Raw genomic sequence first — 20,319 nt, 5'->3', positions numbered from 1 at the left:
GTTCAGACGAGAGGGAGAGAGAAAATGAGGGTGACAAGAAGACAGGGGACAGCAAGACGCAAGGGCAGCAGTTGGATGCGGAAGAGGGGGGATCTTGAAAGTGAAAGCTGTCAAGTGCTCGCCTGAATACAAAACTGAAGAACATATCAACACACACACACACACACACACATACTTTTTAATTCAGCTGATGACAGATCACCGTCTTTATTCATCTTCTCTTATTTATAAATCAACATAATACAGTGAATAACAACCAATGCTATTCAATTAAGTTATAGAATCTTTTGACATAAAATTAAAAAATGTCCGTAATCATCACCTCGCGGCCTCTTCTTCAGTTTGTAAAGTGCATGAGGCCTCTCAACAAGAGGATGAACAGTTCAATATTGTACCGAGTTCAGTTTGGACTGTCAGACAGCCAAGTGTGAGAATACAATGATCACTCAGCGGAAGGGTCACAGTAAAAAACAACTACTTTTTTTTTAATGCTAGAGAGACTGAAACAGTGTCCCAAATTACAATTCTGTTCTTTCAAAGCGCAGAGTAATGTCACTTGGTCTTGCTTTACTGACGTGAATTAAGTGTTAACCTGTTCTACACATGAAAAGTGACTGTAAGAGGGGTCTCCTTGTGGTGTCCTTTTGCCTGCAAAGGACACAAATGGGTGTAAAAAGAGGTAGGTTTTGGAGGATCTACTATTCTGCTATTGCATGAAGCACATGATAAAGTGTCCCAGATGCTCCCAGTGCAGCTCCATTTTACATATGTAGAACCTAGGCACTAGGCAACGACATACACATTTATAAAAGTCGAATTTAGGACAACCTAAATTAAGACCAGAAACCTGACTCACACTCTTCATGAATACCCACACTGAATATAATAAACTGAAATCCATTAAAGGGCAAGAGAAGTGTGAAAGAACCGTGCAGCACAAGCACTTATTCACTTTCATCACTTCCACAGTGGCTGAGCTGCGGTTGCTCGAGGCATTTTGGGACCAGGTATCCGTGAAGCTGTCGGGATTTTAGAGCTAGCAGGAGAGGTGCTTGTGCTTGTTGTCTTGGCAGTTTTACTTCTGGCAGCAGATATAACAGCCGTGCGTATGGTCTTGGCCGTGGCGGAGGACGGGCTGTGGGCGGTGCGAGGCTGGGAGGGCACCTGATTCTCAGAATTCGGCGCAAGTCGTTTTGACACACGGAGAGGAGATCCTCTGATAAAGGGTGGTTGGGTGCTGCCTGAGACCTTGTCTGGTACGGATCTGTCTGAGGTCCTGCGAGTCAAGTAGGGCTTTCCTGGAGTCTGTGGGTCACTTACAGTCCTCTCCCGTGTGCTATTACTTCGTTTCACCTCTGTCTGAACAGCCGCAGGCTGTGCGATAGGAGATGAGCGCATGGATATGCTACGAGGAGTAGACAGCCGGCTGGGAGTGGGGGGGTTAGTGGGGGTTGGGGCTCCGTTTGAAGGCTCAGTTTTGGAGCGCACCCTGGGAATGCCTGCACTATTGGAAGGTCCAGCACGTGACACAAGTCCCCTTTTCGCCCCACTACGCACAGGGATCTTCATGGTTCGAGTCTCGTCCTTTGATGTAGGAGACCCGGGACTTGTCCCCTCTCGAAGGTCACCCTCCCTCTCTTTCCTCCACTTGGAGCAGAGGCTTGGTGCGGGTCGTGGGAGGGGGGAGGTTGGGGGTGACAAGGCGTCATAGGACCGGAGGCCTTTCACCAGAGTGTGGCACTCCAGTGTTTCAACCACACGGGAGTATGACCTCCCTGTCTCCCTCTCAGGAATTGGAAAGTCCGAGTATTCTTCTGGCTGTGATTGGTTGAACTCTGGTAGACTGGAGGGCATCCAATTCTCCTTCGCAGGTGTGGGTGCCACTTCTGTCTTGTTGTGCTTTGTTAATTCTGCATCAGGCAAAGGCATCAGAGCACTTGTTGTGATATTGGGGGGCGTCTCTCTCGTCTCTGGTTGTGACTGGACCCTCTCTGGAGCATTTACAGATGATTGTGATTGGCTCTCAGATCTCTGGTACATTAACGACCCAGCCCTGGTGTCACTGTGAGAAAGTATTCCACTTGTATGACGAGAGTGAGGTACAGACTCATCAAAACTAGAGCCACTGGATTTACTCTGAATAGGGCGAGTAGTGTCTGTCACTGGCAGGCCAAACCTATGTCTATGAGTGGAGGTCTGGTTTTTAACACAAAGGGCAGGTGCATCAGTGGGTACAGGAAAAGAATTTGTAGAGGATCTGGTTGAAGATTCAGTGGTCATGGAAACCATGTGTTCATGTGAAATTCCAGGTTTGTTTTCAAGTCGTGTTGCCTTCGGTTGGCCTTGAAGCACATAAGAAATGCTCTCAGGCCTATGTTGCTTGAGTGTGAAGCCACATCCATGTTGAGAATGACTAAATGTAGCTATGCCCGAGTCCTGAACTGATTCCATGCTCCGGTTACTTGCTTGGCTGTGCTGAGACCTGCTCTCTGTACCTAGAACAGGTTCTTTGTCAGTGGGGGAGCATGTGCCATCAGTCTCTGGGGAACTACAAAGCACAGCGGTGGTCTCGTGGTCAGAGGAGCTGCTAGAGTGGTAACTGGTCGACGTCGGGCTGCTGCCCAGCTCAGGGAAGCTCTTAAACATGGACAAGTTATGGAGATGGGCATCGTTGTGGAGTTGATGGGAAAGTCTGCGGGAGTCGGAGCTTCTCAGGCTACGTCGACTCCAAGTGTGGCTCAAGCTCTTCTCTAGGACTTTCTCCAGCTCATCTTGGTTCTCCTGACTGTGAGGCTCTCTGGCGAGGCTGAGGCTCAGCTCCAGCCCCGTACAAACTGCCAGAGAGCGACGCTTTTCCCCCATCATGCGTTGACGCTCTAGACGTTTCTGCTCTTTGAGCTCCCGCTCTGCATTCTCCTGCAGAAAAGGGAAAGAATAATTTATTGGACGAGGACTCTTAGTGCAGAGTTGAATCTATATCTATGCATCTATCTCTCTATCTATCACTCTTTATATAACTCTTTTTGACAACATAATGTTTCTGTCAACAGATTTCCAATGTCTAAATCTTACCTGGACAGCTTTTTGGAAGCGGTGGCAAAACGAATGGAAGACCTTGCAAGCCTCCTCTAGTTTGAAGGTGCTGTCGTCTTCACAGAAGAACTCCAGCAGAGCCTGACTAGACATCCTCATGCCCTCCACCTCATCCTCTGCCTCCTTCAGACGCTCTTCAGCCACCTGCACACAGGAAAAGTTCACACAGTCACCTTTTGAAACAAGTTCTTTGGCATTTGCATTCTCGTACACATTTATTACCCAACAAAAAAACAATGTTGAGATAGGCTGGTTGTAAACCATTAGATAACATTTTAATATATCACAGACTATGTTTAATACCTCTAGGAAAGGTTGTGTATGCTGCTGAATTTCTGCCTCAGTCTGGATGTGTTCCTTGAGCGCCACCACTCTGCATTTTAACTTTGATAAGTCCTCCAATACAGACTCCTCACCCAACCTGCCGAGAAAGAGAGGACATATAATACACAAATGATGATTTTTTTTAAATGGACTCTGACTTGAGTTCTGTCATGTATATACTAAAAAAGACAATGCATGGGTGATACTCTTTACTTTTGAAGCAGAATAAGGGTGGTCATTCCTTAGCACCTTGCAGATACACTCCCCAGAAGAGCTTAAATATTGGCTTGGAGTATCAATGTTGTCATGACCCACTTTCACTCAGGCAGCTAGTTATTGCTAACAGCTGGGCTCCTTGTTCTGATACAAGAAAGCCAAAGATTCACGTTAAGCTTGTTTTAGCAGCCTGTTTGAGTGTATTGATGTTATTTAGCAGGGCTTGTATATTCTCTGAGTCACTGTGGGATCTGATGGGATCGGAGTTTTTGGGAAGGGACTGACCTGGAGGCGGAGCCAACATGGCCTAGTTGGCTGGGAAATGACAGTAAACTATGGTCCTTTTTCACAGCTTCCTGTGGAGACAAACACAAATGATTATCCAGCTATTGTTTCAAAAGAAGCAACACGTCATTTGCTAATGTTGACAAAATCATGTGCTCTGTGGAGCAGTCTGGCTTGAGAGGCTACTGTTCTCTTAACACTTTGTGGTCAGAAAGACTGTTTCTTGCAAAAAAATGCAAAAAGAAATCCTCCTATTTTCCCCCCCCACAATCAGTAATATGAATACCTTTTTAGTTTAGAGGTCCAGCTTTTTACAAAAACCTTAAAAAACCTCCTCTCATCCTATTCCTAAACAATAATGTTCACACTGTTAAAAAAGAGGTCTAACACACACTCTGTTGAACAAGCTCCTTTTTATTCTTGTTTTGTTAAAAAGATGGATTTACTCAGCACATGTTGGATATTACAGTATGTTCTCTTAATGCACCAAAATGTCAGATCTTACCATAGCTACAAAATGCAGCAGATTCATGCCTGGCTTGTTGGCTTTGGTGTCAGCCAGTTTGAGCAGCGATGAAATTCTGAAACCAGCGGCATTCCCCGCATATCCACCCTGAGAAGCCACATACAAGGTCAGAAACCACACACACACACACACACACGTGAAAACAAATAATGATACAAAACCAAGTTGCACAGTCAGAGTGATGCCCCTAAACACACACCCAGACCCTATAGCAACTGGTGTATTGTATGCAGATCGAGTAGAAAGAGCCGATTCCACTTTGGCAGGCTCAATTGAAAAAAAATAGTACTCACAGCATTCATATAGTTCCCTGCTTTCAGCACCAAACGAAGGATGGAGTGTAATTCAGGACAGCTCAGCAGTTCTAGGTGAGTCAAAGACAGAGATTCAATACTGTGCATCAAGGCTGAGGAATAATGTGTATGAATGTGCATGTAGCCGATATCAAGGCCTGAGTCAGCAACTTTGTTTTGAAGAACTGACATTCAAGCAAGCTGAACTCGTACACAAAAACTGATAGCAGGTTTCTCCCAAAGGTCAAACTTGGACTCAGTCTAAATAATAGCATTTCAAAAGGGCCAAAACAGACCTCAGTCTCTATTGCGGTGGAGCACACAACTCCCTGCTGTGGACTTTACCTCTGGCCGCCTCCCTCAGACATCTGGCTGCCACACACAGAGAGGTCACAGCAGGGTCAAACTCTTGTTGCAGGATCATGGCATCCAGACGCAGCCGAAAACTAATGGAAGGGGAAAGAGTGGGATGGATGGATGAGTGGACAGGGGTGAGTGATGAGGGAGGCATGAAGAAGGCACTCCTGATGAATCATCAGTTCAACAAAGACGTTATCACAAATTGATGCAGTGACATACAAATAAACAGGAAAAAGAGTAAAAACAAAAACAAAGAAACTGTTGGAAAGTACAGGTGATATTTTTGGTGATTGTATCCAGTCTGGGGCAAAGGGTGTACCTGGGGACTTCCACCAACAGCAGCATGAAAAGATCAGGCTCTCCAAGCCAGCTCCGCTCCCCACTGAACCTCCTCAGGCGAGACTCCTGAGAGAGAACAGATGCTAAGTAAAATCTGGAAAGCAGCTTTGATTGAAAAAAACAAAACAAAAAAAACCCCAAAACAATCTCCAGTACTAAAACTAACATGCCAGTCACACAGCAGTCAATTCCAAAATCTTTCAGTGTGGCCCCTCTCCGGAAACAGACCACATCATACAACATGGTGTAATGGCAAACTTTTGATCATCCTAACCAGAGCCAGATGATGAGTAAGAGAAGAGGGAGGGAGAAGAAGGGGGTGCCACTGTTGTATTTGTATGCCAAAAAAAAAAGGCACTTTACCTCCTCGATGTCAGGCAGCAATTTGCAGAGCTCTGTGAGCTTCTCGGCTCCATAACGGTCCCCAGCACCCTGCCTGATATCCTCAACTATCTCCTTAGCAGGCCTGCGGAAAGATGACAACACATTTATGGTATGACATCATTGTAAAGAGTCGATGGGGGTTTCAGCTTGAGAAAAGGCACCACACCTCTTAATTTAGCTCTTGTTATGAATAGTATCAGCTCTTTGTTTTTCCTTGATCACACAATATTTAGGCTTATCCCATTCTTATCAGTCAAAGTGTTGGGTAGAGAGGGGTTGTTTGACGCCACATTGGCGACATAAAGTGGCATATCCACTGGGCAAATAAAAGGCAGACATGCAGAGAGCATGTCTGAAAGGCCTTGGGGTTGTCAAGGTGAAAGAGCAGAAACTGAATTGACTGACTGTTTCACTTCTGACTTACTTCTTCTGAGTGACACTTCTGTCCTCTATTCCAGCAATTTTCCATGATCCTCTCCCCTCCCCCTCATCTTACAGCCCCATCACACATGCTCACACCCCATTATGTGCATGCTACTGCGTGTGGCTTTTATTCTTTAACATGCTCTCCTTGTTCAAAGCTCAACATTTACATCCATACTTAATTCTTTGACACCAACAGTTCCGGGTCTACCTATGAAGACATCTAAGGCAAACTGAGAATAAATCATTTTCAATAGAACTCCCTTTCAAAACGTACCTCTGTGGACAGGATCAGCTGATCTCCCGAGAAATTATACAATGCACGGCCAAGTTGCCCTAGGAACTACGTATGCAAAGAGTTGAGAAACTGTAGTTCCAAAGGAATTGGCTGTCTGATGGCAAGGTAAAGTGCTTAAATATTGTGAATAGCATACACTTGAAACAATATTTTGGTTGGCCTTTTCTAGGTGGCTAAAATATATTTTGCTGCTGACTCAGTCCACAGCAGTGCATTGCTTGGCTTTCGTGCCAGTACAACTCTCTGCTTCTTCAAACCAGAGACACACCAACCCACCATCTACTGCAGGTAATACACTGACTATGTATAAGTACCTCATACAGCCAAACTTAAAAAACTATCCCTTTAACTCCTATTGTGTGTTGTGTTATTTGCCCCAACTAGTCCTATTGAAAACAACGCTCTGAGTGACACAGCCTATAAATGGAACTATCCCATAATAAAAAGATATTGAAGTAACTACTCAGACACTGATGTCTAACAATACAAACTGTGTTTAAACTACACCCACATTTCAACAGTAGCGCTGTCTGTGTTTCGAATAGAGTACAAATAAGCTCCCAACAAGGCAAATGTTTGCGTACACCAGAGGCTGATTTTACGTAATGGCTTTCCCTACAAGTCTCGACAGATCTGGTTTACAAAAGAACCACTCTTCAGTTGAGAGGCGCACAATTGAGTCTTCGTGAACATTTGATGCACATGTGGGGGCATATTGCAACTCATCACTTATTTTCCATGTCTTCGTATCATCATTTCTGCCTGCGAAAGCTGCATTTGTCATGATATTCAAAATCAAAACGTTAATCAGAATGTTTGAGACATTAAACTATATGCAAGTCTGCTTTAACAATTATTAAATAGCCCTATTACAAGAAGCTTTGTTTGAACCAAGAAAATATGCTAAACTTTGGGGGATGGGTGATTATGATGAGCCACCAGTGGGGTTTCTCTCAGAAGGGAGTAGGCTTAACATTAGACACTCTTTAAGGGAATCAGCAGGTGTCAACTCTGACTCTTAGGGCTAAACCCAGCCAATTACCCAATACCCTCCTTCAAGACCACCAGTCCAGCCACTCAGGGTGGACCCTCCCCTGCACCTGTCCCCTGCAATATACTTTTCTCCCCCTCCCCGACACCAGACATCCTCTGTCTTGATGACACTTCACACTTCTGGCACAAACTGCACACACAGCTTTGAAATATGGCCACACACTCCAGTTAAACTCAAGTGAAGGACTGGTCCCCTGGGCACACGTGTAAACACCTCTGTTTCCTGCTGTTAAAACTACTTTCAGTCTTGGGTTGATGGTGACCTCTAGCAAATGTAGACAAAAAGGCTCAAAGCTGAAACTGAAAGTGGACCAGATTTTTGGGAATAGGGCTGTAACAGTTATTGTCATTATCGATTACCATATGCTGATTATCATCTTGATTAATGAATACATTTTTAAGTCTTTAAAATGAGAAAAAAACTGTCCATAACAATTTCTCAATGCCCAATATGACGTCTTCAAATGTTTTATTTTGTCTGACCAATGGTCCAAAACCAAACATGTTCAATTTCCAATGATACAAAACAGAAAAAAACTACAAATCTTCACATTTAAGAAGCTCAAACCTGCAGCTCTAGTTATGAATAAAGAAACTTACATCTTGAACTGGCGCAGAAATATTCCAATGTTCATACTTCGTTTGGAGTCTAACAGGGAGATCTGAAAATAGGCAAAAGACATAATTAAGTAGAAGCAAAGGGCAAGAAATGTCACTATCTTTATACACTGATAAACAAATATCACTGCCATCTGCATGATCTGACCTCCTCCGAGCTGTCCTGGGGGGATCTGCAGCGCAGCAGAGAGGACCGCCGTCTCAGGGTGCTGGTTCTGCCCTGAGGCTTACTGTCCTTCTGACTAAACAGCTCATCCAGAGAATTTAGGTCTATAGGGAACTCGTCCTCACCCTGGGCCGCCCCACTCCACACGCTCTTCCTACCCTCCACCTTCTCTTTGGGGATACGCTCCCAGTTCAGCTTCCTTAGCCGGCTCCGCCGTGCACTGTCCACCCGGGTAAAAGGAGAGGAGGAGGGCGCAGGTGGAAGTGGGGGCGGAGGAGGAGGAGGTGGTGGTGGTGCTTGGGGAGGTGGCGGAGTGGCGACCAGCACCAGACGCGAATCCATGGCTGTCACTTCCACAGCGTCAGGGGCAGGCTGTGTTCCATGAAAGGTGCGAGACTCCTTGACAGCCACAGTCAGGTTGATGAGCATAGAGGCTGTGTGGGTTTAAGAGGGAGGCCTGACAGAGGGTGAGCAGTCTCTGTTCAGTCAATCGCTGATGTCATTTCCAGTGAGTGCTGGGTCAAAGGTCCGTCAATAATTCCAGCCTAGGAAACAAGACAACAAATACACTCTTATCTCAGGCAGTACTGAGCAGAGAAAGAGACAGGAAATCTGTGCTCTCCCTGAGTTTTGCAACAGTGAGCAACTCAAGCAGCTTCAGCTGAGGCCGATGACCTCACCTGACACCAGGCCTCACATCTCCTTTCATCAGCATGACTTCAGTGCATTGACTGATCGAACAAGTTGTTGGGGCTACAAATGTAAGCCCTGATTCAACTGTCAGCGGACACTCAAGGAGTTCTGGGGAAAGTACCAGCTTGCACTCGCACCCCCTGTGGACTGTTTGAACAGCTTGTCCCATCCTGTTCAGTTTCACCTCACTGCATGCACATGCACCTCCACCACCCTCTCTCCCTTCTAATTAGGATATATGGAGACACCAGGGGCAAGGTATGATGCACACTTAACCACAAAAACTGAGAAATAGAGGGGTCTGCAACTTCAGAGAACGTGACTTTAAATATTTTTCCTTGTTACAGGAGGTTTAACATCTGAAAGCTGGTTGCACACACTTGCACCAGCAGGTTTTGCACAGGATTAGTGATACGATTACAAATGACTCAGAAGTTTCAGGCGTCGGGTTCAAGGGAAAGTCTTTAATCATGACATGGTTTTGTATTTTGCCAGAAACACGTCCTCCCGCGCGTTCTTAACAGGAATCACATATTTTGGGAAACCTTTTTTTTGGAGGGATGCGCTTGGTTGAGAAGCCGTTCCACCCGACGCCGCGCGAGCGCGCTGTGAAAAGCGCCGCAGGCGAACTCAACCTCCATCATTTAATGAGATCTGAATCTTGACAAGCGAATGAAGCATTTGACAAATCTTGTTGCTCAAGAGCTCGTGGGAAGGATAAAAAGTTACAGGAAAAGTGATTTATCGGACAAATAAAAAACGCAAAATGAATGTCAGTTATGATAGGCTAAATGTTTCACAAGACTTAAGAAACTTTGTGGCATTTTTTCATGTTGACATTTAACATTAGTTTAAGTCAGAAAACCCGCTTGTTATAACCGGGTGGTTTATCCCTGTGGATTTAACATTAAAAACGATGCCTCAATTAAAGGTTGACACAATTGCTCAAGTAATTCTCATGTCTACACGCCAGTCAAGTTATTTCACTTACCTGCCGTTGACTTTTCCAGTGAGGTAACACCACAAACACCAACAAGAGCTAGCAGTTTAATTCTATAATAAACTCATAAATGTACGCTCCCATCTCAGGTTTTTGTTCGCTGTATACTCTTTATCCCAGTGATTTGCGCCACTCCACTCGCTGCAGTCCTCTTGTCTTAGCAGGGAAACTTCCACACAGTTCACTGGGAACGCGCAGGCGCGCACCCGCACGCTGATATGCTTTTTTGTGGCCCTCCCAGTTTTCCCATGGGCGGATTTAGAGTTTTCAGGTGGGAGTAAACTCGAGCTTAACTCCACTTCAGTCCGCTTTTAGACTTTGAGGGTTTTGTCATGGGACTGAATTGTTGCTATGTTTGCTATGTAGAAAAAGATTAAACAAAAGTGTTCAGATCCTCAACACAGTAACCCGTAGATGAAGGCTATATTCTTGTATTTTTTTAATCTTGAATTGTTTCAATGGCCTTTAGGCTACACCTTATATAGTGATTTTACAATAATGTTAAAGTCCAAATAAGATGACATGAAAGCTTGCTGTCAGGAGCTGTACTGACAACATGATAAGTCTCTATTTCTGGCTAATCATCATAGTGGGCAGGACTCTGATCTGTAATTAGTGCAGAAGGCCTTGATCAGGCTAGGAAGAGTATGCTATTGAGAACCTGAGAGAGGGAACAGATGGCTATCAGACATGGGAAATGATGTCCTCATCTCCTCCCTGAACCATGAACGGGGCATAGGTGAAAGCCAAGAGACTAAGTCTCTCTGGGGTGCTGAAATGGCCCAGGTGCTGGGATGTAGACCGATAACACCAACCTTTCATCCGAGGTGCTGGAGCGCTCCTGGCCCATGTCACCTGGTGCTCCCGGGTCCAGCTCAGGTAGCCGCTTTCACAGGCCACGCTGACAGGCAGTTGTCACCACTTCTGGGCTCTGCAGTAATTAGGGGGTTATGACCCCAAATATCTGGGTATTGTTATGGCTGTGCAGCAGGGCATGTTATAGTGTACTCGTGCCAGAATAAACCTCTCTCAGGAAACTTCACTTTCTATTCAGTCAGTCACTTCTCAGAGAACAGCGCACTTCTCAGAATACAAGGAAATGCCTCTGTTGAGAGACGGCAGCTTTATAGTCCATAAAGCCCCCCGAACAACCCTGCACAATTCCACATATTAAGCCAGCATCCATGCAACAGGGACAGTGCGACAGTGATTAATGAATAGTAAGGAGTTAGCTTGGCATCCCTCACTTGTTTTGCCAAGACAGTTAAATTGCAAGGAGACAAAACAGTCTGTGATGTGTTTACAGGCCCACTCCTAGCTGCCCCCCTTTGCATAACAGTGAGCTTCAGAGCCTATGCTTCACTTTGCCCATTCTTCAGTGAATGAATGTGCATGAGGGTGTTCATGTGTGAGAGTTGTGTGAGTGTGAGAGGGAATCCATGTAAATTGTACTGCATAGACATACAATAGTGAGAAATAGATATATTTCTTGATGAAGTATTCAGACCCCAAATGCAACAAGTCTTTAGACTTGTGCAGGAAGTTTTAGCCTTTAGCCATCTCTCTTTCTTAATCTCGCTTTGAAGTCCTAGAGGGGTTACGTAACGGTTAGGGCTATTAGCTCTCTCCTCCCCTAACTTACACATAAGCATAGGTGTTCACACACACACACACACACACACACAAAACACACACACACAAAACACACAAAAATGGCATTTGTTTTTTAATTGTACTCTTGCTATGGTGATCAAATTCTATACACTGACATCTGCTTGCAACTGTTTTTTCACACTTCAGAAATGAATGATGTAAAGACATCAATACAATAGATTGTTTGCCCAGATGCCCCATTTATATAGCGTGTAAAAGTGGCTGTAAAACTATTCCATGTGAAACTTTTGATATAACTGTTTGGGGGCTTAGTGTTATTCTGCCTCTGGTGAGCCTGGTCCTCCATGGTCTTGGCCATTTCCATGGTGGAAGAAATAGGTCAGTGTGACTGTGGCTCTGCGGGGGTATTAAACACATGCATAGACATTGTGTGTGTGTGTGTGCGCACGCGCGTGTGTGTGAGTGAGTGTGTCTGTGTCTGTGCGTGAGAAAACCGCACACGCATACACATACCTGATCCCAGACTGGGACAGCAGGTCTGGGGAGGTATTCTAATCAAACCCAGCTTCCTCAGATCTCTCTTGGTTTCCCAGCTGCACTGTGATCACGTGCAGTTATCCAGAACGGCCTGACAAGGATCTCTGGCTTTGGTCAGACCGCCGGCCTGATAAGAAGAGACAGCAAGAGACAGACAACACAGACACACTCTTAGCATCTTGCCCTATTTTCCCCAAAACTCTCTCTCTCACACACACACACACACACACACACACACACACACACACACATATGCGCTCACACTAACTCATAGATGACTGCTCCAAACATGAGAACTTAGATTATATCCACTCCCACACATATATTATGTTAGAAAACATAGTAAAAGACGCAGAGAAGGCTTCCACACACTGCCACTGCTGGATAATGTGACTTTAGGGGGTTCACAGACGTGCCATTAGACGATGATACATACATTATGGAGACGGAAACATGAGAGGGCAGTGAGTCAGACTTGTGGAGTGAGTAAAAACGCGCTATGAAGAGCTATCTGTGGAGGTTTCACTTCAGGGGTTTTCAGCTCTGTCAGAACAGGCATGTGTGTTTAAAAGTTTTCTTTATTTCTCTCTTTCTCTCTTTTTTAGGCTCCCTGTACATTGATTATTTAAGAATTTCCACTATGTGCTTTTGTAACAATATTGGATACGGCTCCTGTGGTATCATTGATTGAGAGAGCAGATGAACGGTATAACTCTGAACTCTGTACCTCACTTTGTTTTTGTGGACTTTCCTAAGGGCACAGCTGATGCTTTGCTATGTTTACTAAGCTATCTGCTGTCACATTTGCGGCACTGGATGCATGTGCACACATGTTGTGCTGTGATAAAGTTAAGTTCCCCAGGATGGATGAAGGGGATGCTTGCGGAGATGCTTGCGGTCAGTTGTCCTTGTGTGTTGTGTGTGTCTGTTTGTGTCTGCTGTGTTTAAATTAAACTCAGCAGGGTGGAAGGGAGGCCGTGGTGCTTGTGGTCAGTTGTCCTTGGGGGTTGGGTTGACTCTGTTTGTCTTCGCACATCTGTCCACTTCAGCCACTTCCGACTCCAATTAGGATTTCCTGAGACTCAATAAAGGGGATTATTGGCCTGCAAAAACACTAGCCCAGACTCTCACACCCTCAGTCACCTTCCTGCCCCAGCTGCTACAGTCATTGCACTAGTCAGAACTACAGTCGCACTCCACTAGAGGCTCACAATGACACAGTGACATACAGCAACATAGACAAATCAGCCCTTTTCTTCCCCTTCTTTTCTTGCATCTCTTTGTCTCTTTTTTTGTGAAATGTAAAGACTCCTCTCATATTTGGTCCTTAGAGCCTCATATGTGAAACGAATCAAACGCCTCATAAATGATGTCAGAGAAAGCAATGGAAACTACATTTCTCCCTAACTGGCTGATTAGAGACCACAAGAGTCTGTATACCCATAGCTGTGGTTGGGCACAAAAGCCCTGGAGCGGAGTGCAGGGGAGCTAGACTGCGAAGATAGAGGGTCCTGAGCGTCTGCTTGTGTGGTAAGAGTGATCACACAGTTAATATTCAAAGGGCAGGGTCTGTTGTAAAGAAGCACCTAAATAGAGGTTGACAAAGCGAGTCGCACAAACAAAAGCTTCTCTCTAAGTAGGCTGTGTATATAGCACGAAGGGCAGTGAACGGAGGGCTTTGCTGGGGTGGTCATGTATGGAGTCTATAGTGAGTTATTAAAGCAGGGCCTCCTTCTCTTCCTCCCCCACCATCAAAGTTAACTCCAAACCTAACCACACATTCTTCATTTCATGTCTCTCTGGCTTTAATACTTCTTTTTTGTCATAAGATAGATAGATTTTGGTGTATGAGAGGGCCACATTTATTACATTTGGTTGCTCGCTCATTAAACATGAACAGCATTATTTCTTTATTATTATTATTTTTTACATAAAACCTTGCAATTAAAGCATTCAGATGCCTTATTTCCCATGGTTTCCAGCTGAGTATTGATTGTAACGTCTACGTGCTTCATGTTGAGTAAAGCCTTGCAAATTCCGTTCTACATCACCACACACACACTCAACATGAACGTACACACACACAGTTACTTCAACCATCTAAACCTAATTATTCTCCCCCTGCTTCTCCGTGCCAACCAGTGATGTCACCCACAGGGAGACAGTGGGACTGTTGGCTCAGTGCCTGAGGGCGGCCATGCTGGCAGGGAGGAGAGGAGGAAGTTAAGAGAAGATTAGCAGTTGAGAGGTTAGCAAAGTAGGAAAATGAAGGGGGACCCCTGGAGTTTTGGCTGGACCTTGTGTTGGGGCTACAGGGATTAACCAGCCTGCTCTGCTGCTGGACCCACAGAACCCAGCCTCCTCCTTTCTGCTCCCTCTCTGGCTCTGATAGACATTCAACCAACACATTTAAGGTTAAAAGGAATACACGGAGGAGTTGTGAGGGCCAGGCCCCAAGGGGACTCCCTCTGGGATTAACCTAGCAGCTACTCTCTTCCCTTCATTTTCACAGGAATTCACTGGGCCTGTGCTGAAACCTATTCATCCCCATTAAACTGTTGCATAACAATGTGGCCTGTCTTTTGCTGCAGCACTGGAACTGTTGGTAAAACAAGGCACCCTTGGGCCCCCAGAACCCCTAAGCACAAGGCCCAATTTCTTGTGTTGTAGGGGAAACCTTTGGAGGCTGGACCAGTTGTGTGAGCGACTGGACATTTGGGGCACACGTCATAGTGGAGTCAGGAATTAATGAGTGTTGTGTGATAGCTTGAAGAAAAAGTTAGACATTTTGGGATATAGGCCTACTAGCATTATTGCAGAGTTAGTTAAGAAGATCAATACCACACACAGCCTAACTTAGTATTTAGACTGGAAACAGGCTGAGAAAATACATATAACGCCCCATTAAACCACAGATTTAAACATCAGTTTTTGACCAAAACAAAAAAAACAAGATATAATGTGGTAATTAGGAGCTGTTAGGCAAATTCTGTTACATTTGAACAGAGCTAGGCCAGCTGTTCCCCCCTGTTTCCAGTCTTTGTGCTAAGCTATCTTGATGATGGCTGTGGCTACATATTTACTGTAAAGTCAGGAGAGTGGTATCCATCTTCTCATCTAACTCTGAAAGAAAATGAGCGTATTTCCCAAAAAGTCAAAATCTGTAAGTACTAGTGCCTCCAAAACTCATACTCATGACAAACAACATCCCCAAACTAAGCCCTCAACCCATTTCTTATACTCCTTACATCTAGTCGTAGATACAGAACCCTGGCCTGGAAACAGGCACACTAGCAGGAATTTTCTTCCCTGTCATGTGTGTAGGCGCTACGTACGTATGTGTGCACAGATGTGTATGGCTTATATGAAATTATGTTGTGGTGTAAAATGTATTTATGTACAAATGCATTTCTGCGAGGCTCTGTACAGACGGTGGCAACACATTTCCTTGGAAAGGACAATAAAGGAGGATGAATCGATCTATATCTATCTATTGCTGAGAGTATGAAGTGTTCTTCAACACGTGGGCCTTCAGTTATCTTTAACGTGACAATTAACCAGATGATCTCAAAGCCGTTAATGAAGAGGGACAGAATAAGGCAGAAATGACTTAATGTGGGTCAGATAAATGGGAAGACAGCATGGGGTTTATTCTGCTATCACGTGCAACCCCTTTTTCCCTTCCTTCCTCTCTCCCTGACACAAGGAGATCTGGCATGTTTGGCAGAGGGAGAAAAGAGAGGGAACAAAAAGATGAGTGACCAATGCAGGGTTGTGGTGGCCAGCTGAGTTATTTGGTCAAAACCCAGTAAAATGGAAGGACAGGCTGTTGCTAGGCTGTGCTGTGAGAAACAGAGAGCACTCCGGCTGATCTCGTTGAAAAGAACCAGGCCTCTGTTTACTCACACAGATATACCACTTTAGAAGCACCGCAATCACCACCAATTAGTATTATTGCCCACCATTACCTATCACCCTCCTTGAGCCTTCATTAACCTCTCAACCTGGTGAAGGGGATCTAAAGGACTTACCAAGAGGCTGAGAGAGAGCCTAAATAGTAATGAGTGATGGGTGGGGAAAAAAACAATCCATGTGGAAACTTACTTTTCCATGAATAACTGGAAATGCACGCCATTTTTACTGAGAATATATTTGCTGTTGTAACATTGTTACACATAGCGTGACATGAATTAATGTTGAGTTGCTCTGTACTTTCACCGCTTTAGATAATGTGAAAGTGGTTCAGCTCATCATAATGTCACGTCATAGGTCCAAGGAGGGTGTAAGTATAGTGGCTGCTCTGTCCTTGACAACCAAAGTGCTGCAAACCAAAACACACACAAATCACACCCCTGTTTATGCCTTGCATAATTCTGACTGCAGTGGATTGTAAACATGAATAGTCACAATGGCAAAAAATCATGAAAATGACTAATAATCAGATTCTGATGTGACTCTGGATGCAATTACAAAGACATTTAAATGATTACTTTACAGATTTTGTCAATACCATTTGGAAAGTGGGCAGTTTCTCCTTTAGTCATTTTATGGAATATGAAAGCACATATTTCAATACAACGACTAACCAAAAGCTTGGCGCTTTATAGAACAAACGGTCAATAGATATTTAAAGGATAAGTCTGGTGATATTGTTTATTTTTTGTTTACTTTTTTGTCAACAAATCCCATGAAATGACCTAAACCAACAATGATTCTACTGATCCGTCAAAGTCTGATCCGTCATATTCCTCTGTGCCATAAATCTCCATTGTTGTTATATACAATGTAAATCCATCCATCCATCCATCCATCGTCAACCGCTTATCCTGTGTACAGGGTCGCGGGGAGCTGGAGCCCAGACATATCCCAGACATTGGGCAAAAGGCGGGGTACACCCTGGACAGGTCGCCAGTCCATCGCAGACAATATAAATCACTGAGCCATATTCCTTAAACATGTTCCTTCATTACCTTGAACATGGACACCGTAGTTTATTTTGAGTGAATCACACATATGATGCACCAGTCTTTCCCAAACTCTCTTTTGATTGTGACTCTGTAACTTTCCAAAAAGAGTTAATCCAACATTCACAGTTTGAACGTTTCTCTATAGCTCTCTTGTTTCATTTGTTACACAAACTCAGGTTTCATGTCAACAACCGAGTTCAGCACTATGTCTTCCAGGAGGCAAATATGCTCCGTTATTCCCATATTTAAATGATTATCGTACCGGAATCCATTTCATCAATAATGAATGTAGAGTAAAAAAAGGGTAAAATCTGAGTTTGTAGGTATCCCTACAAACCCCTACTGTGTACACAGGAGAAGTATCACCCAGCCCAGAGAAGATTAGATGAACAGATCTATGCATTGCTGTTTATTCCCCATGCGTACACCAATGCAGTCTCTGGAAACTCAGGATCAGCTTTAAAGGAAACCGACTCAAAGGATTATCTTAGGCCAAGAGAGATGGAGAACAACACAGAAGAGAGTAGAGACCCAAAAAAGAAGAAAGAAAAACAAAGAAAAACGAAACCCATTAAAATATGTGTGCTGAATCCCTAGAGGCCAATGTCTTGTTTGAAGAGCTCTGAGGTTAAGGTCAGAGGTCACAGTTTAGGCTCCGAGGTTATCAGCGACTGTTTGGGGTTGCTACAGTTGTCTGAGTAGATGAGCACTTCTGCACTTAAATGGATTAACCTAGTGAAGGTATTCAGGGGATAAAACGAGGGTGGACGCCCACATCCATCCCACAGACGCAAACACACATTTTTTACATTGGCAGGCACACTGGAAATTGTATCGCTTGTTGCTCTGGGTGTGAGAGGAAGTCAGTGGGGAGCAGAGGTGTTGAACCCTGTCATCCTGTTGTTACTGGTCACACCTGCCTGTTGTTCCCAGAGAGCGTAAAGAGTTAACAGGAGGGACTGTGTTTGTGTATTGAGACCAATGAAATTCAACCAGGAACCAGTTAATTATACTATAACTCAAATAGGACATGGAAATTATTCATTTTTGACTGACCCAAGGGCAGAGTATGTACAGCTACAACAGACACAACAATCAATCAGCCCCTGATATACACAAACACATCCATATACACAAACACACACTTATGTGAATGATAATGGCAGGGCTCTTGTTTAACGCCTCCCTCGTCAAGCCCACTGGGGGATGTACTACAGTGCATTCTTAATGGTCTTCCAACTGTGACTTGAGCGAGAGGTGTGGAGGAGGAGGAGGAGGAGATGGGTAGTGAGATGGGGGGGGGAGGCGTAAAAACAAAAAACCTTGGCTGAAATGTTTGTCCACACTGGCCTAAGACAAAATATTTTGTTCGCTCATTTTTTTATTGTCTTAGTTTTCTTCATGAGTCAGTGTGTTTATTCATATGTTGAATGCATTTGAGTGAAGCTTGCATTATGTTTTTTTACACACATTGATGCTTGTCAGTAGATAGCATTTATCAGAACTGCAGTCACCACATTACCTGCCCTCACAGCAGCTCTGTCTATGTGAGACATCCCTCTCAGCTTCGCCTTGGCATCATCATTGTTTTGATTCTTGTTGCACAGCAGACCCCAAAGTGAATTCTGTGTATCTCAGGCTGATCTCATTCATCTCCAGTGACCTGCAGAGGAGTTGCATATAAGACATGCCCAGCTCTCGCTGGTGCTGTGATCAAACATGAACAGAGCATGCCTGATTACTTCTATAGGACTCAGTGACAATATGGGCATCAAAGTAGTAAAGAGTGCCACTATGTCATCAGAGCTGTAGGGTCCAGGGGCACAGATCTGGGCACAGACCGGGTCTTTTACATGAAGGCCCTTTGAACCCTGACTGAAATGGAAGTTCCTTTGAAGTGCTGTTTGGTGAGAACTCCAAAGCTGGTTTAACATGTTGAAATGGAGCCCTTGTATCCCCCAGTCAGTGATCACATATGGAGAAACATAGATGGCATCTCCCCCCTTACGTTGTCATGTTTGATTTTTACTGATCAAAGTAATGTAATGTAAAGAGGAGTGGCACATACAAGGAATTGTAATGACATGTTTGAGTCTCAAGGTTAATTCTTAGCCTATATCCCGCCAGGTGCTTGATATGGGTGTAAAAACAGGGGACGGCCACAAATTGTGCAGGCACAGTGCTTCACGGGCCATAATAACATAGTGCTCCCATAAAAATAGCAGATAAGCTAAGGGTACTTATTACGGCTGACAGCAATGGTATATTAGTTTAAGTTCAAGTTTGTTCTTCTGTGACGCTCTGGTCTTGCTCTGTCAAAGGTGATTATAAATAAATAAACACGACCATTTGGGACAAGTTGAATATTTCTATCATCAGTATGAAAAAGACCACAAATATATCAGATAAATCACAATGTCCTACACATTTACATGACTTCCATATAACCATTCATCCAGTAGTCCCTCTACCACTCCCATTTCCCCAGGTGCACTGGGCTGGTCTTTGCCAAGCAATGCTAATTATGTACTAGTTGGTTTCAGCATTGTGTATCACACAAAGGAGATTTGCTCCCAACCAAGGTCATGCCAATAAAACAAGCCTGCACCCACTGCATATAAGCCAGGATATCTGAATTGCTGGTTACTGTATGTCGCTACATATGTTCTTGGTCCCTCCATTTAACAATAATAATAACAGTGACAACAACAGCAACAGCATGCCTAATAATAACACTGCTTTACAAATTGTAAAACTAGAATTAAAAATAAAGCAGTTGTCAGATATTAATTAATGAGAGTCAAACAAGTAAAACATGTACACACAATGACAATATAATGGATATAAAAGGGAGGTTTGTCTATAAAGAAAGTCACTGATCATTGCCAACCTCAGCTCTTTATTATGGCTGTACAAAATCCCATATACAATCGGCTTGGTCATCTTCAGTCTTTATCCTAGTATCTGTTTTCTGCCTCCATATTTCTTATGAGCCCAGCTCGCTCCGTATGAATTACTAAATAGTTGTGTGGCCAGCCACCCAGGCCTGGAACCTATCCACACGGTTCGTCTGTACTTTCACAGAAAATAAGTCACTCAACCAGACTGTAGCAAACATGACAACAGGGCT

At 44.2% G+C, this 20,319-nt stretch overlaps 1 protein-coding gene across 1 annotated transcript; it reads right to left on the bottom strand.

The window, feature by feature from the left end:
- Positions 1-172: 172 nt before the first annotated feature.
- On the bottom strand, positions 173-10,260 carry fhdc2 (FH2 domain containing 2). Its single transcript, XM_038698913.1, has 12 exons — positions 10,063-10,260; positions 8,361-8,923; positions 8,195-8,256; positions 5,800-5,902; positions 5,417-5,502; positions 5,083-5,183; positions 4,738-4,808; positions 4,424-4,531; positions 3,919-3,989; positions 3,397-3,514; positions 3,073-3,237; positions 173-2,916 (listed from the first exon to the last, which is right to left on the bottom strand). Exons 2-12 carry the CDS (start codon positions 8,805-8,807, stop codon positions 958-960), a joined length of 3,291 nt encoding a protein of 1,096 aa, XP_038554841.1. The 5' UTR covers positions 8,808-8,923; positions 10,063-10,260; the 3' UTR covers positions 173-957.
- Positions 10,261-20,319: the final 10,059 nt, after the last annotated feature.

Source organism: Micropterus salmoides, unplaced genomic scaffold (assembly GCF_014851395.1).
Source record: "Micropterus salmoides isolate LMB-PRFRI ecotype aquatic unplaced genomic scaffold, ASM1485139v1 Ms_hic_scaffold_5, whole genome shotgun sequence".
NCBI lineage: Eukaryota > Metazoa > Chordata > Actinopteri > Centrarchiformes > Centrarchidae > Micropterus > Micropterus salmoides.
This window is presented reverse-complemented; position numbering and strand designations above follow the sequence as displayed.

Excerpts from the sequence above, each read along its gene's own strand:
- fhdc2 (XM_038698913.1), bottom strand. The coding sequence starts at position 8,807 with ATGCTCATCAACCTGACTGTGGCTGTCAAGGAGTCTCGCACCTTTCAT. Across the intron at positions 5,903-8,194 it reads TTTCTGCGCCAGTTCAAGAT|GCCTGCTAAGGAGATAGTTG; the intron begins GTAAGTTTCTTT and ends ATCTTTCCGCAG. Across the intron at positions 2,917-3,072 it reads GCTTCCAAAAAGCTGTCCAG|GAGAATGCAGAGCGGGAGCT; the intron begins GTAAGATTTAGA and ends CCTTTTCTGCAG.